The sequence below is a fragment of the Trichechus manatus genome, unplaced genomic scaffold (genome assembly GCF_000243295.1).
Source record: "Trichechus manatus latirostris isolate Lorelei unplaced genomic scaffold, TriManLat1.0 scaffold00186, whole genome shotgun sequence".
NCBI lineage: Eukaryota > Metazoa > Chordata > Mammalia > Sirenia > Trichechidae > Trichechus > Trichechus manatus.
The window spans coordinates 4,702,590-4,720,633 of NW_004444122.1; the positions used below are offsets into that span (position 1 = coordinate 4,702,590).

General features: G+C 38.2%; 1 protein-coding gene across 2 annotated transcripts in view; it reads right to left on the reverse strand.

Moving 5' to 3' along the window:
• Window positions 1-18,044, reverse strand: part of EFL1 (elongation factor like GTPase 1) — a 159,799-nt gene that overhangs the window by 39,033 nt on the left and 102,722 nt on the right. For both annotated transcript variants that reach the window (XM_004387508.3, XM_023741694.1), the window contains exons 16-17: window positions 4,887-5,018; window positions 1,139-1,286 (exon numbers count right to left, since the gene is read on the reverse strand). In XM_004387508.3, the coding sequence (XP_004387565.1) occupies window positions 1,139-1,286; window positions 4,887-5,018 (280 nt within the window). The remainder of the gene's footprint in view (window positions 1-1,138; window positions 1,287-4,886; window positions 5,019-18,044) is intronic.

Below are 18,044 nucleotides of genomic sequence, written 5' to 3' on the forward strand. Positions count from 1 at the left end.
CCCACAGCAGCTCCAGAGAGAAAAGACCTGGTGATCTACTCCCATAAAGATTACAGCCTAGGAAACCAAATAGGGGAGTTCTACTTTGTCATACTGTGAGTCTGAATTAACTCAATGGCACACAACAACAAGTAAGCACACAGGAAAAAGGCTGACGGTTCAAACCCATCCAGAGGCACCTCAGAAGACAGGCTTGGCAATCTGCTTCTGAAAGGTCACAGCCTTGAAAACCCAATGAAGCAGTTTCACTCTGCACACATGGGGTCGCCATGAGTCAGCCACTAACAACAAACAAAGCAAGCACAGAAATTTAACAACACCTTTTATTTGCCTTCCTGATTGACACAATGGGCTTGGGAAAAGTGGTATGTTTCAAATACTTATTGCTAGCTATTATGTAAACTGGAATGGTCTTTCTTGATGCAGTATGTATCATAAACATTAAAAATATGCATACCCTTTAAGCCAGCAATAACATTTCCAGAAGTTTATCTTAACCAAAGAATCAGAGCTGGGTATACAGATGTCTATGTATGTTTGAATATGCATAGAACAAACTGGGGATTTATAAGCCCAAATGCAAAGATGGCTATCTCTGTATAATGACTGAGTGATTATTTTTATTTTTCTGTATTCCTAACTGCTGCAATAAACATATATTACCTTGGGAATGAAAGGAAAAATGTTATTTACAAAAAGTGATTTGGGATGCTCATTTTATGACACTTAAACATTTTACCTTTATAGAGAAACAAAGATTTCCAGAAGGTTTACATTGTAGAGGAACATCCCAATAAGGAAAGAAGTCCCTCTTAATCACAGTCTAAATTTATAAAATATGACTGTTTTTTTGCCGACATGCTGTATGCTGTGTATATGCGTAAAGTAAGATACATGTGTATGAAAAACTTTCTGACTCAAACTAAAAATGCAAAAATATTCAGGTGTAGGAATTGAGTGCCATTTGTCAGTTATGAGAAATTAAATCTATGGTCCACTAACAGTTCATGTTTGAGTTGAGGGTGTTTCATACTGCTCCAAAAATTAACCAGTCTAATTTCAACTGGTTAAGGACACTCTAAAACATCCCCCTGATTTTGGAGCTATCGTTTCCCCATCTCTTTCATTATCACCTAACCTTTCTTTTAAGTCATCCAGGCATCTTTGAAGGTGGACTTCCCCTGCTGTGACTAAAACGTGCTCTCCTGTTTCCTGAATTAAAATCTGGACACAGGGATCAGCTTGGTTTAACAGCTTCATTCCTTTGACGAGATGAGGCATTTCACCTAGGTGAGACAATGAAATACTGATTAAATACGGTAAATACAACCTAAAGACAATGTCTATGGCCACCCAAGGGAAAAGTACAATGAAATAAACTCTTAAAATGACGGTTTATATTTTGTCCACAAAATGAAGACATGTGAAGAAAACAATCTTCTTGTAATTTTTTGTACAGATAACTAACATGAGACACTCACAGCTTAACATCAAGACTCCCAAAGCTGATCTCTATCATCTCTTCAAATATAAACTTACATGGTTATACTTGGGAATTCACCGAAATCTTATTCCAAATGTACATATGTGCACACCTAGAAATGTAACAGAGATCTTCCTCAAACAGTATAAGCAATAGAAGCATTTCATATGATATTCAACGAAAAGGAACAATATCAAAGCCTCATATTTGAAATCATCATCTGTAAAACTACTTGTCGGAACTGTGGGTTTTAGAATAAAGCTGCCCTTTAACACACCAACTAGCCACGTTACTCAGTGAGTTACGAGTGCCTTCTGCACCGCATTCTGCTTGTGCTTTTGGTACATAATTGCTTTTTCTTTACAGTTCATGGGAGCTGAGGGTATGGATGGGGATTCTGATCAACATCTTGGGTTTAGCTGCTTTTTCGCCCCTTTCCACATACTCAGCTGCTACCGTTCACTCAAGGCAGGCCAGAGGAAGTCTCTTGCTACTACTCTATGAGAGAATTTTACAGTCTCGTTTCACTTCTGTATTGAAGGAAGGACTCAGTCATTCCTCAAATGCTTGCTTTCTAACATGTCAAACAACTGAAATCACAGGAGCTCTCTGCAGTACAGTGGTCTTCATATGGGTTACAAAAGTTGATTGGGGTGCAGGAAGAAAATGTTAGAACTCCCATACCTATTAGTTTATTAGATAAAAGAAATAAGGCTTTTCTAATGATAACTAATGCTTCAGAGTGCTAACAATGTGCCAGATGAGCACTTTACATGTATGAACTCACTAACCCATTAACTATGAGGTGGGTACGAGTGTTGTTCTCATTTTAAAGATAAAGGAGCAGTAGGTATAGAGAAGCTAAGGACTGGTGCTCAAGATCAGAGCCCCTAAGTGGTAGAGCCTGGTTTTGAAGCCAGGCAGCTAGCCAAAGTCCACACTCTCTCTACAGATGGATGTCAGCACCCTCACACGTCAGATGGTCATAAGCCACCTATGGGACGCACGGACAGGGCAGGGGATTCCACTATACACAGGGGTTAAAAGAGGCATCCTCATTTGTTAGTTCACTTTCAGCATACTGTAGTTTTCCTTTGCTAGTTAAGTGGATTTACAGGTATTATCTAGTGTAACTAACTTAATCTTCACAGAATGTGAAACATGGCCTAAAAAGACCCCTGCAAAGAGACCACTGATTGAAGATAATACTAATAACACAAGCATAAGGGAACAGTTAAAAAAAAAAAAAAAAAAAAGCCAAATTACAAAGTAAAAACAATGGCTGTCACCAGTATAGGAATCCAGCAGATACTTAAAAAAAAAAACAAAAAAAACTTAAGTCTATCTCTTCAAGTATAGGGAACAGTTTAACAATAAGCAACAAAGAAACTGTTTTCCAAAAGAAGTTTGGAACATGGAGACGTTTTGAAAATAGATGTTTGCAAATGTTTCCATTGATAGCCATTTTGCTGCCAAAAACAACATAAATACCTCACCTATAAATAAAACCTTTTAAAATTTGGAAGCTGACTTTTTAAAACCTGCTTAAAAACCTTCCAAATGAATTGTTAAAGATTGAAAAACCAATACCTTCTAAAAGCAAAAAAAAGAAAAAAAAAAAAAAAAAAGACCCAAACCAGTTGCTGCAGAGTTGATTCCAACTTATGGTGACCCCATGTACTGCAGAGTAAGCTCCACAGGATTTTCAAAGACGTGACCTTTTGGAACTTCGCCAGGCCTTTCTTCCAAGGTGACTCTGGGTGGGTTTGAACCATCAACCTTTTCATTATTAGCTGAGTGCTTAACCATTTTCACCACCCACAGACTCCACAACACCTTCTATGTAGCGTAAAAAAAATCTGACTGATATCAGGAAAAACAGACATTTATCTGCATTTCATCAAAGCCTTTGTATAACTAGTAAATGGGATTCTAAAATGGACAACATGATTTAGTAAAGATGCACTGCTTTCACTTGGATTATGAGACGTGTAAAGTGTCTTTCCTAGTGATGGCAGTCATTAAACTCAAGTGTCGGAATAAATGGAAGCTGAAGCTGATCTTTGAATAGCTATATCACAAAGTGTTAAAGCAAGATTCTCAAAATTCATCCTCACCTCCTGATATTCACACTCCCATGCAGTCCCCTCCCATAGTGAATCTGGGCTGCCTGTGTGTCTAATAAAATCTGCAGAAGTGACGGTGTGTGCTTTCCAAGGCTAAATCACAAAGGTACTGTAGCTTCTCCCTCGTGTCTTGGGCTGCTTGCTGAGGCCAGCCACCTCAGCAATGCTGTGCAGCAGGACACTCAAGCAGCCATGGGGAAAGGCCCACAGAGGGAGGCATGGAAGTCCCCAGCCAGCACCAACTTGTAAGCCCACATGAATGAACCACCTTAAAAGTCCAACGGGCCTTCAGATGACTGCAGCCCCACTGACATATGACAGCAACTGCATGAGAGACCCCAAGCTGAACTCTTCCCAAATTCTGACCAAACGTACTGTAAAAGAAAATAATTGGCTATTGTTGTTTCCAGCGACTGAGCTTTGCAGTAATTTCTTATGCAGCATTAGATAACTAAACACAATTATAAACCATGATCATAAATAAACCATTAATAAATGAACATATATATATACAGTGCATATATATATACATACACACATATACTGTGTGTATCTCTATCAAATACAAATAAAATTATTTTTAAAATCATTATTTCATTTTGTCTCAATTTTTAAAATAATTTCTACTTTTGTGTATGTATCATAATACACACGAAACATCAGCACAAAAGTTCATATATATGTATATAAATATATAGTTGTTGCTGTGTGCTGTCAAGTGGATTCCGACTCATAGCAAATCTGTATGACAGAGTGGAACTGCTCCATGGTGTTTCCAATGCTGTAGTCTTTGTGGAAGCAGACTGCCACATCTTTCTCCTGAAGAGCAGCGGCTGGTGGGTTCGAACTGCTGACTTTTTGGTTAGCAGCTTAGTGCTTACCCACTGAGCCACCAGGGCTCCTTAAACATACATATATAGGGTTAAAAATAAAAAGAAACTAATATGGATAAAGGATGAAAGAAGTCATGAAACCAGTGAAATGATACTGTCTCTGCGCTCAAAGAGACTATAGTCTCCCTGGAGAGCAAAGCTACCTAACATGCCACGCTGCTGGGACAGAGGCTAGGTTTCCTTTGAAGAGGTGGTCTGTGCTGCCTTGTTGCTAGGAAGATTACTTTTACGGTATAGAAGTATATTAAATAGAGATATAGTACTTCTATTATATAATACACAGAATTTACTGCTGACACAAATCATGAGGGATCGAGTGCTAAGTGCATGCATTTAAAAACTGTAACCTACAGCACACTGCTTTTAAGAACAAGGTCGTCTTACTTGGGTGTTTCGGTTCCACAGCAACCCTCACAATAGGGGTGGCTTCAAAGTTCAGTGGTATAAATGGCGGGCAGGATGGCAAACTACACAGTGTTGCAGATTTCAGCACAAAGTCTTGTAGGCCTCCTATTCCTACAGGGGGAGAGATTCATATGGTCAATGAAGAATGAATACATTCTGAATTTACCTTGGAAAAACAACAGCATCAACCCACTATATATGTCACAGAGCCAAACACTTCCAAAATACTGCAAGAAATGAGGCAGGCCTGCGCTGCGTTTTTTTTTTACACACCTGGATACTATTTAATTGCTGTTAAAAATACAGAAATTCTGCTCATTTTGTTTTCCAAACATACAAATCCTGATGTATCAGCCTGGGCTAACACATAGTCTGACCAAAGAACTGATCATTTCCAGGCACATTTGCCTGAAAACGTTGATTGTTTCTAATTGTAACTCTAAGGTTTTTAAAAATATATTAATTTGATGAAAATGAGTCTCTACTGAAATAATCTCTTTTGCCAAACCTACTTGTATATTTAAAAATCAACCAACCTGTTGCCATCAAATCGATTCTGACTCACAGCGACCCTACAGGACAGAGCAGAACTGCCCCATAGGGTTTCCAAGAGCAGCTGGTGGATTCAAACTGCTGACCTTTTGGTTAGCAGCCATAGCTCTTAACCACTGCACCAGCAGGGCTCCTACTTACACACAGGTAAAGGGAATTCAGAGACCTAACACTTGTTGCTACAGAGTACCTGACCAAAAGGCATTCTCAACTATCCCAAATTTAGAAGAGAATCCCGTTTCCCACCCCTCCCCCACCTTTAAGCACCTGGCAGATTGTTGCCTGAGACTTAAGGGTGTATATTTGGCTTTGAGAAGACAGGAATAGACAGAATGCCGTAGCAAGAGAGATGAAGGAGCACACTGAACCCCATATCTGGAGTATGGATACACAACATTCTAGAGCAAGTTAAGAAACATGAGCAAAGGCATTTGTGCTTCTGGGTCAAGGTAAAGGATGAATGAGGAAGGCCTGGGAGGAGAGCCCATCTGCTTTATGGGAAGGTGACATAGGAGGAGGGGCAGGAAAATTTAATCAGCATTTTGCTTCTGAACCTTGGGCTTAGAAAGTAGGGAAACAACTTTGCTTCTTTCAGTTGACAAACTGATGTAAAGGTACAGGTTGGTAGGATGCTACAAAATCAAACACCCAGCCTGGTGAAGGGAAACTGAAGCAGAGGCTTGACACACAAGCCTGGAAGGTGGTTTACAGGTTTCTTTTAGTCTGAACACACAGTGTGGAACCCTCTCCCCCAACATTCCCATTTGAATGCTTCCAGAATTCACCACCCTTCTGTAAGGGACAGCTCCAGCTGTAAGAAAAGCTTACTTACATTATGCTAAACACCTGCCTTCCCCCCATTTCCACATACTGTCTTAGCTCAGTTCTCCAAAAGTCCATAGAAAATGTGTTTCTTCCACTTCTATCAACTGTTCTTTGATTTTTTCTTATTTTATTGTGATAAAATATATACACACACATATTATGTCTGTATATATGTGTGTATATATAATAAAATTTATCATTTTAACCAGTTTAAGTGTACAATTCAGTGGTATTATTTACATTCAGAATGTTGTGCAACCACAATCACCATTTATTTTCAAAACTTTTCATAACCCTAAACAGAAATTCTGTACTCATTAAGCAGTAACTTCCCATTCCCTGCTGTCCCCAGACCCCGGTAACCATGAATCTATTTTCTGTCTCTATAGATTGGCTTATTCTGGATATTTCATATAAACAGAATCATAACAGTATTTGTTCATGACTGACTTATTTCACTCAACATGTTTTCAAGGTTTATCCATGTTGTAGCACGTTAGAATTCCATTTCATTTCATGGCTGAATAATTTTCCATTGTATGTATATACCACATTTTGTTTATCCATTCATCTGTTGATGGACACTTTGTATGTTTCAACTTTTTGGCGATTGTGAATACCATCGTTTTATGCAAATAATGTCATGAGTTCTAAGTTTTTTTGCTATCCATCCACCCCAGGTATTTTCCTAAGCGTGCTATGCTAATTATATTTAAAGCAACATGTTAAAAAAAATCAGCATAGCACACTTAGGAAAATACCTTGCTGGGGGAGGGCTCAGTTGGCAAAAAAAATGTAGAACACCGCACATTATCTGAGTAAAACTACGGTAAAAATACTGCAGTCAACACTGGTGTACAAGTATCTGTTTGAGTCCCTGTTTTCAGTTCTTTGGGGTATATACCTAGAAGTGGAATTGCTGGGCCATATGGTAGTTCTATGTTTAACTTTTTAAGGAATTGCCAAATTGTATCCCACAGTAGCTGCGCCATTTTACATTCCCACCAGCAGTACATGAGGGTTCCAATTTCTCCACATCCTCACCAACCCTTCTTATTTTCTGACTTTTTGATAAAAGCCATCCTAGTGGTATGAAGTGGTATCTCATTGTGGTTTTGATTTGCATTTCACTAATGACTAATGATGCTGGGCATCTTTTTATGTGCTTATTGGCCATTTGTAGATCTTCTTTGGAGAAATGTCTAGCAAAGTACTTTGCCCATTTTTTAATTGGGTTGTTTGTCTATTTATCTTTGAGTTGTAGATCTTACATATTCTGGATACTAAGCCCTTATCAGTATGATTTCCAAGTATTTTCTCCCATTCTGTTGTCTTTTTACTTCTTGATAATGTCTTTAGGAGCACAAAAGTTTATTTTTTTATTGTACTTTAGATGAAGGTTTATAGAACTAGCTTCTTATTGAACAATTAGTACATATATTGTTTTGTGACTTTGGCTACCAACCCCACAACAAGTAAACACTCCCTTCTCTACCTTGGGTTCCCTATTACCAGCTTTCCTGTCCTCTCCTACCTTCTAGTCCTTGCCCCTGGGCTAGTGTGCTCTTTTAGTCTCATTTTGTTTTATGGGCCTAATCTTTGGCTAACGGGTGAACCTCAGGAGTGACTTCATTACTGAGCTAAAAGCGTGTCTTGGGGCCATATTCTCGGGCTCTCTCCAGTCTCTGTCAGGCCAGTAAGTTTGGTCTTTTTTTGAGTTAGAATTTTGTTCTACATTTTTCTCCAGCTCTGTCCAGGACCCTCTATTGTGATTCCTGTCAGAGCAGTCAGTGATGGTAGCTGAGCACCATATAGTTGTGGTGAAAGCACAAACGTTTTAAATTTTGATGAAGTTTAATTTATCCCTTTTTTTCTTTTGTTGCTCATGCTTTTGGAGTCATATGAAGAATCCACTGCCAAATACACGGTCTTAAACATGGACCCTCATGTTTTCTTCTAGGAGTTGTACGGTTTCATCTCTTATATCTGAGTTATCGATACATTTTTAGTTAATTTCTATATATGGTGAGAAGTACGGGCCCAACTTCACTCTTTTGCACGTGGAAATTCAGTTGTCCAAGTACCATTTGTTGAAGAGTCTTGCCAGTTGGATTTTCAAGGTATATGTTCAGGTCCTTTTCACCATTTTCTGCCACATCATTAGCTCCTTTAACTGTTCAGCTCATGACATGGTACATAGGCCTTTTGCGTGCATGGGATCCTCTTCGGACTAAAATTTCCAGGGTGCTAGATTCAGTCCCTATACTTCCAGCCTACAGCATTTGGTCAAGGTCTCAATTTTTTATTACTGTACCTCTTAGCCCAGCACCCAGAGGAGATCTATACCTGGCCAAAGCTCCTTGTTCATGTCCCCCACTGATACCATGATGTGAAAGAGCCAACATGTTTTCATGTTTGCCCAGTTTCCACCAAGTCTACCTCTAAGCTAAAAATAACATCTGCATCGAGGCCAGGGGTTTAGGAAAACCCCACGGTAAATATTCCCTTTCAAGCCTCATCTATCCTGCTTCTGACCTCTGATCAGCATGCATTTCCTTCCTGCACACACAGCACATGGTTTTCACAAAAAGAGAAATGCTGGTGTTTCCTCTGAATCACCAGGGACACAGGCTGCAGGTAGTCCGTATATTTTGAATATCGTCTCTTTGAACTTCTAGTTTACATTGTGCTGTCTGAATCACCAAATCTATTCTTGCTCTTTAAGTATGCCCAGACTTGTTAACATGATTATAAGTCACCCAACAAACAGAAAAAGAAGTCATTACCACAGTATTCCTAGTCGAGATTAAGAATTTAAGGAAAAAACAATGCTCCAAAATGTAGTAAAAAATTCACTATCTGCACTGCATGTCACCTTTTACTTATTTTTAAATATAATTTTAAAATCTAGGAAAGGAATCATTAAGGTTATCATTTTTGAGTTTCTTGACATATGAGATAATAATTAGGTGTCCAACTTGATGTTTATACAAAAAGCTTAAAATCTTTTTGTTTTAAAAATAACGCCATCAAGTACAATTTTGAAAAAAGAACTGTATACCCATAATCATACCATTCCAATACTGCCACTGTTTTCATTCTTGTATATTTCTTTTTATTTTTTTCTCCTCTATTGGCACACATAATTTACAGTTATAATGCCCATACAATTTTTTTCACCATTCTTTACTTTTTTAAAAAAAATTACATATTTTATGTTTTTGGTGAAAGCTTACACAGAAAATTAGGTTCCCATTTAAGAATTTCTATACATACTGCTCAGTAACACTGGTTACATTTCTCACATTGTATCAATATTCTCATTCTTTCTGTTCTGGTTGTTCTGTTTCCATCAATCTAGCTTCCCTGTCCCTCCTGACCTTCTCATCTTTGCTTTAGGGTAAATGTTGACCATTTGATCTCATATGGATGATTTTTTTAAAAGGAGCGAAGTACTCATGGGTGATATTGTTTATTTTATGAGCCAATCTGTTATTTAGCTGAAAGGTGACCTCTGGGAGTGGTTTCAGCTCCAAGTTTAAAGGGTATCTCAGGGTGGTAGTCTCGGGGGTTTCTCTAGTTTCTACTGGTCCAGTATGTCTGGTGTTTTTTAAAAAGAATTTGAGTTTTGTTCTACAACTTCCTCCCATGCCATCCGTGACCATCTATTGTGTCCCTGGTCAGAGCAGTCAGTAGTGGTAGCTGGGCACCATCTAGTTCTTCTGGTCTCAGGATAGGTGAGACCGAGGTTCATATATGCAATTAGTCCTGTAGACTAGTTTTTTCTTTGAGTCTTTGGTTTCCGTCTTTCTCTTTGACTCCAGAAGAGTAGAGACCAATAGTTATATCTTAGATGACCACTCTCAAGCTTTTAAGACCCCAGATGCTGCTTACCAAACTATGGTATAGAACATAAATTTTATGGACTATGTTGTGCCAATTGACGGAGCTGTCCCACGAGACTATGGTCCTAAGCCTTCAAACCCAGTAAACCAATCCCATGAGGTGTTTGGTTATATCTTGGAAGTAACCGTGACTGTGCCCCCATGTGTTTTATTATCTCAAAACCATACCCACCGTTGTTGAGTTGATTCTGACTCACAGTGACTCTATAGGACAGAGCAGAACTGCCTCATAGGGTTTCCAAGGCTGTAAATCTTTACAGAAGCAGACTTCCACATCTTTCTCCCACAGAGCAGCTGGTGGGTTCAAACAACTGACCTTTCAGTAAGTAGCCAAGTGCTTAGCTTAACTACTATGCCATGTGCCGCACACAAACACGTATATGCATATATGCACACATATATACACACATACACCTTCCTATACACATACATGTATACATATCTACCTATGTAACCACTCACACATTTTTTGGTTGTTACTGCTGTTGGTGTAAAATTGTATATGTTATAGCATGTACCAATAACATCCCTTACTCTTGTGTACTTCTTAGTGTCATCACTTACCCTGGTCAAGCTGTGCATACTTCACCCACCTTCAGTACTGCCTTTCCCATCACCAAAAATAACAGCTGTCTACCGTCTCGAGAGTGATTCCGCCTTCTTCCCTTTCCTGGTAACCATCAAAGAATGTTGATTTCTGTACGTATACCTATTTTTGTCTTTTTATAAAAGTGGGATCATACAATATTTGTCCTTTTTTGACTGACTTATTTCACTCAGCATAATGTCCTCCAGATTCATCCACATTATGTTTCATGAACTCATCATTATTCTTTCTTTCTAGCTGTGTAGTATTCCATTGTACGTATGTACCACATTTTGTTTATCCATTCATCTGTTGATGGGCACTTAGGTTGTTTCCATCTTTTTGCTATTGTGAGTAATGCTGCAATGAACACAGGTATGCATCTATTTGTGTCACTGCTATTAGATCGCTAGGGTGTATACCTAGGAGTGGGATTGCTGGATCATAGGGTATTTTTAATTCTAGCTTTTGGAGGAAGTGCCATTCCATTTTCCCTAGTGGTTGTACTAGCCCATACAATTTTGTATCCGTTTTTCTACTTAAATCATGTGATTTTCACATTAGTCACTTTAGTCAAAACTATAACAAGTGAGGGGGAATAATTCCTCCATATTAAGTACATTTGCTAAAGCATTTTTTTCAACTGTGATTGGGGGATGAGGGGAGGTTTCCTCCAAGGAATCATTTCTGGGATGGGAGAAGGGATAGTTCAGAAAAAGAAATTTAAAACTAGTGTGGCATTGATTTGTTTTTAGTTCCTGTATCTATTTTGAAATTTCAAAGATTAAAGAGGGCACAAGTTTTGTTTTTTTAATGTTTATCCAGAAAGGGCATGTGATAAAAAAAGAGAGAGAAAGCAGGTTGAGAAATAGGGAGGTAAAGCAATTTACTAGGTACCAAGAAATCTAGGTTATTTTTATACAAACTCTAGTAACTTTTGTCTGATTGAGGATAAATGCTGCAATTTATTTCTGCCTGAATCTTCTCTGTACAACAAGTAAAATCAGATAACTGTGTCTCACAGACTGGGGAAACCACATGTAAGTAAACACTGAGTTCTTCAACTGGGTCTATATAGGCCCTTGCTAGGCTTACACCCTACCCTTCTGAGTCTTTTTAATCAAAATCAGTATTTTGCAAAACCTACTAGGCCAAAATTTTTCCAGGCTCCTCCTAACATTTCCCTTTAAAAAGAATTCCAGAAACAAACAAGGAGAGCATTTTTTACTACATGAGACTGAAAACACCGTATGGAGAATGAGATGGACTGGCCTTCTGCTGAAAACTTTTTCCCTATTCTTAACAATTTCCTGTTGCACAGATTGAGTCAACCTAGGATGAGGTCACACTGGCAGGCAGAAAGATGGTAAAAACATTACTGAATACTAACGCCGTTCCTCGGGGACGAGCCTGTTAGCTGTCTGCACAAAGAACTGCATCACTATCTTTAAGAAAGTTTGGATTCATAAAGTGCTCATCCATTGCTGATATAAAAATGACATTACTCTTTTTTTCTGAAAATCCTTTGTGGGAAAATATGTTAATGCTCTAGCTATAAAACGGTCTCCCTAATCACCAAAGTTTTATTTCAAGCAGACTTTAACATTACTATATCCAAGAGTCATCGACCTGTTCCTCTTCACCTATTTAAGCCTGGGGTTAATGGGTTCCTTTGAACCTTTGCAATAAAATGCAAGCTGTGTGTCACAGAAGTCCAGAGGGCCTCAGGCCTGTGAGAGGAATGAACACTAATTTGGAAGAGACATTAGTATTCAAACAAGTATGAAATACATTATGTTAAAGCAAAGGTGCCCAGGGTAGTGGGAAGCTAGAGGACCCTTGGTTTTGGGAGACCACCTTCTGCTCTAGGCCCTTCTGTCTTTGGATACCAAAGAAGCCCATATTCTCTGACTGCAATTTTATGCCCTGGTTCTGTATCTTTCATCAAAATTCAGATTCTGCTCTTTTTGACTCAACTACAAAGGGTCTCAGACAATCTAGGTACTTTACAACTCTTGCCACAGAGGTAGATAGGCAGGCAGGTACATAAATATAAAATGCATCTTTTCCAAGCTTGTTTGGTCAGCATCTCCATTACTGCTTAGCTAAGGTGTTCGGAGGATTGATCATACCTGTGCATTATTCTAAACAAATCCATTAAATCAACTGCCCTTTAGCTTCTTGGTGTTATGGGAAGCCCTAGGGAAAAATCCTGCAATAATGATACCAGCATGTCATAATTTTGTTCTTCTCACAGGAAGAGATGGAGTTACTAACAGGCTAGTAACGGTTCTTAGGCAAGTTACACCAAGATCTGTGGACCCTTTTCCTCAGGAGACAGATGACCGTAAACAAGAAGAAGTAACACCCAAAGAATCATTCTTTTTTTTTTTTTTAGAGATTGTGCAGGCTTGCTGTCTTTGTCTGTATTAGAGAGTAAGCAGAAATTGGCGCCTCAGTGTCCTCAATGAGATAGAGTTATAACAAGGGTGTCACTATAGGGCCTCAATTTGTGCCCAGGAAAGGGTAATATGGGAGTCAGACTACCTCCATTCCTATGAGGACAGACTGGCCTGACGGAGCTTGGCTCTCACCAAGGGAATAACACAACTGGAGGCTAAGGATTCAAACAGTGGAAGAAATTCCATCTTGTGCCTGGAAATAGAGTAGAGAGTACCTGAATGCTACCGAGTATTATATCTGAAAGCAAATAAAAGGGTAGTAAAAAATTTTCTGGTTGTCTCTTGGTGTGTCATATTACAACAAAAAGATTTATATAGGCCTAGGGGAAAGGAGGTAGCACATAATTAATTAAAATATTAAAAAATAATGGTTTTATTAGAACAGAATAGATGTGAAGTAGAGAAGATGAAGGACTGGTGAAAATTAGTCCTGTAATGGTGGGAAAGGGAATTCCAGGCCAAGGACACGTCAGAACAAAGCCCTGGAGTGTTCTTCTGGGAACCCAAAGTAGTTCAGAATACAATACTGAGGTCAAAGGATACAAATGAGGGGCAGGCAAAACATGAGGCTGAGAGGCAACAGAGCAAGATCATCAAGGGACTTGAATATCATGCTAAGGAATTCAGACTTTCTTCAGAAGGCAATCAAGAACCATGGAAGGAATTGAAGGAAGAGAGCATCATAAAATTTGAGTGACATTTTAGAAAGATGGTTCTGCTCTAGTATGGAGAATGGGAGGGGGCAAGTCTGGCGGCACACAGATCAGTCAGGGACCTACTGTGGAAACAGGCTGTGCAATGACAGTGGCCTGGAAGGACACAGATGAATTAGAGAGGCCTGAGGTAGAACTGTCAAGTCCTGGTGGTTACTTAGGAGTTGGGAGGAAGGGACAAGGAAGAAACAAGGATAAAATCTTAATTTCTGGTTTGGACAACTATCAAAAAAAAAAAGCAACGAACAACCAAATGCATTGCCGTCAAGTCCGTTCTGACTCAGCGACCTTGTAGCACAGACGATAACTTGCTCAGAACATTTCTCTACTTTCTTTTAGGCTCATATTTTTTCCTATCATTTGTATTAGTTCTTTATTTAATACACATTTTAACTCTTTGCCATATTTTTTTTCTCCAGAAGATAGTTTCCCTTTTTGCTTCTATAGTTTTTTAGAAATTTTTTTAAAAAATTATAATGTTTTTGAGTTTTTTTCCTACTTGTTGTCTAAGTTTCAATGCTTAGAAAGTTCTGCTTGCAAAGAACTGCTAAATATTTATTTAACTTTCTGCTGGTTTTTCAATTTTTTGCATTTTGAGGGTTGCAGCACAAAATAGGCACTTCACAAAGTTTCTTCAGTGAATGAAATGAACACAGTTCCTGTCCTTTACGGAGCTTAAAATCTGGTGAGGGAGAAAGGCAGATAACGGGAAATTACAACACAATGTGGCAAATGTTGTAATGGGAAAAATACAAGCTTAGTTTATGGCGAGACAGGGACTTAAAGGTTACAGGCTTCCTGGAAGAGGTGACATACACAAGTAGGGAGATAACCATGCAGGGGGTGTAGGAGGGAGAGGGTTGAGGTACAGAAATGGTACCATTGGAGGCCCAAGTGAGAAACCAAGGTCGTTACCTACAGCTGCTGCATGGAACATAAAGTACAAATGAAAAGACAGTGCTATCTCATTCATTTCCACTTCTTTGGGATCTTGGAACTGCCACCTATTCTTTTCTTTAGTAAGCATGCATATTTGACATGCTTGATGTGGAATCGGAGGGACTTGAGTGAATTTCAGCTCTGACCTTATGCCAGCTACGTAACCTCTCCAAGCTTAGTTTCTACATCCATGACACACCTGTGGTACTTTCAGAGGGTTACTTCCAGAAACAAATAAGATAATTAAATAAAGTGTTACAGTCCCAGACACAGGGTAAGCACTCAATAAATGGAAGTGGTGGTGGTGATAATGGTCATAGTAGGTAGCAGTCGCAATTTTATTAATGTATTTGTTAATCAGTTTAGAATTTACTTTGGTGTATGGTGTGAACTGCGAATTTAATTTTTTATATATATACTGTTAACTAGTTAACTGTAAAGAAGGCTGTAATAACTTCTTTACAAGAAATAAAGTCACATTTACCATAAAATCAATTTACAAGCTTTGTATCCTGTTCCAATGACCAAAACTCATAGTCTGTATAGTAACAGATGGTATTAAGTTATGCCTCTTTAAGATGTGCTTCATTCCGATTCACATAATTTAAATAAATGGTAGAAAACATACAAAACTCAGCTCACCAGGAGCAGAAAATGCCTAAATGCCGGAAATTTGTTTAAAGAAAGAAAGAAAAAAGAGATAGGGGTTTATACAACCAGGAAATCATAACCATATTCCTTCTACTTTTAAACTTAAAATATTTCCAATTAAAAACAGGAAGCAGAGTCACTTCTGGCTGAAATGGCAGCTTCTGCACAGGAACACAAAAGATCCTGATTGAAAAGATCAAAGAAATATAGAACTAAGGGCATTGTGAATGAGTGGATGAAAATGGAGAAGGGCACCTTAAACTTCGAGCCATTTCCGTTAGCTGTGAATCAGATTAAAGAAAAATATTAGGGTCAGTTAATACCTCCCTTTTTGAGAAAGTAACACAACTTCTGGGGAAAACAAAATGCATAGTGTAGTAATGTTGGTGTATTAGACCAATGGAAAAAAATGAAGAGCCCAGAAACAGACGAACAAATATGTGAGAATGTGGAAAACGACAGAAAGGCAACAGCGGTAGAAACAATTAGCTAAGGAGACAAAAAAATATACATAATTCCACCTCTACCATATACCATCTACAAAATATATTTCATATGGATCAAAGACTACATGTGAAACATAAAAATTGAAAGCACAAACCATAAGATGACACCGTAAAATCAGTTGTTGTTAAGTGCTGTTGAGTGAATTCTGACTCCCCATAAGACAGAGCAGAACTGCCCCATAGGGTTTTCTTGGCTATAATCTTTACGGAAGCAGATTGCCAGGTCTTGGTCCTATGGAGCCGTTGGGTGGGTTCGAACCACCAACCTTTCAGTCAGCACTCAAGAGCTTAACCGTTGCGCCACCAGTGCTCCTACCATAAAACTAAAAAATGAGTAAATCTGAGTATATTATTAAAAAAAAAAAAAAAAACTTCTGTATAACAAAAGATGCCATAGACCAAGTTATAAGCTACAGAATAGAAAATGTTGCAATGCCTACAATAGACAAAGGAGTAGTAAGCAGAGTATGCAGTATGTAAAGAACTAGTACAAATCAATAAGCAATCCAACAGAAATATGGCTAAGCATAAAGTAGTTCAAAGGAAAGATACTGAAAGAAAGGAAGTCCTAATGATCAAAAAACATATAAACAAGAATCTTAATCTCACTGATAATAAAGAAAATACAAATTAAAATTGTCAGATACTATTTCACACCAATACAACTTATACCAATACAACTGGTATAAGCCTGAGGAATTCATGTATTGGCAAGTATGTGCAAAAACAGTAGGTCTTATGTACCGTAGATGGGAATAAAAATTGTGACAATTGTCTGGGAGAATGATTCTGCAATATTCCTCAAAGTTGAGAATGCCTAGACTCTTCAACTCACCAGTTTGAGTTCTAGTTGTATGCTCCTGAGCAGTGATGAAAATGGAGCGATTTGGTAATTGATGAACGTTTCTGGTTGGGGCCTGTTACTGACATTTAGGGAGAAGGGGCCAGTGCCTTGCAAAATATGGAAATATCCCACAAAGAGAATTATCCCCCTTCACGCAGCTTTTGAGAACTCTGCTGGATAAACCTGTTTAAATCATATGAGCTTACAATTAATTCTGTTTTAATAAGAAAGTGTTTTTTTGCACAGTTTAACATACACTGAATTTTCGAGAATAAAATTACCATGTAAATTAAAGGAAGACCTAACTTTGTTCGCAAAATGAGCTGTTAACCATTTCACCAACAGCCACTTATGGCATGTCAGTAATAAATACCATACACCTGCATCAAACTGCATCTGCAGATGTCACATTCATGGTGACTGCAAGTATGTGAATTCATTGTGCCTTCCAGTATGGTCAAACATAGCAGTTACATATGAAAAACATTATTTTATTATAAATTATTCCCCTTTTACTTATCCTTTACATTACAGTTAAGGAACTGTATTGATGTTTTTGAAATTATGTAGGCAGGTCGATTATTTTCTCTTTGAATTTCATTTCTAGATGGTAAAGGTGGTATTAGAATATGTTATAAAAAGAAAGTTTAGGTTTGATTGTTGTTGTCTGCCCTCATAGCAACTCTACAGAACAGAGCAGAACTGCCTCATAGGGTTTCCTAGGCTGTAAATCTTTACAGGAACAGATAGCCATGTCTTTTCTCCCACAGAGCATTTGGTGGGTTTGAACCTCTGACCTTTCAGTTAGCGGCCGAGTGCTTAACCATTGCATTACTAGCACTACTTTTGAGTTTGATAGAGTTAGGAATTACTGCCCTAGAGAAACTCACTCATGTGCGTAAGGAAATATGTTCAAAGATGTTCACTGTAACACTGTAATAGCAAAAACCTGGAAGTAACCTTAAATGCCCATCAACAGAAGAGTATATTAATTATGATAAATTCGTACAACGGAATCAACACAGAAAAAATGTGGAGTATAATACAAAGACATGGACAGTATGATACTATTATGTAAAGTTTAAAAATAAAATAAACATATATATTGCTTACGGACCCTTACTGACTAGAAGAGCAAAATACACAGCAACTTC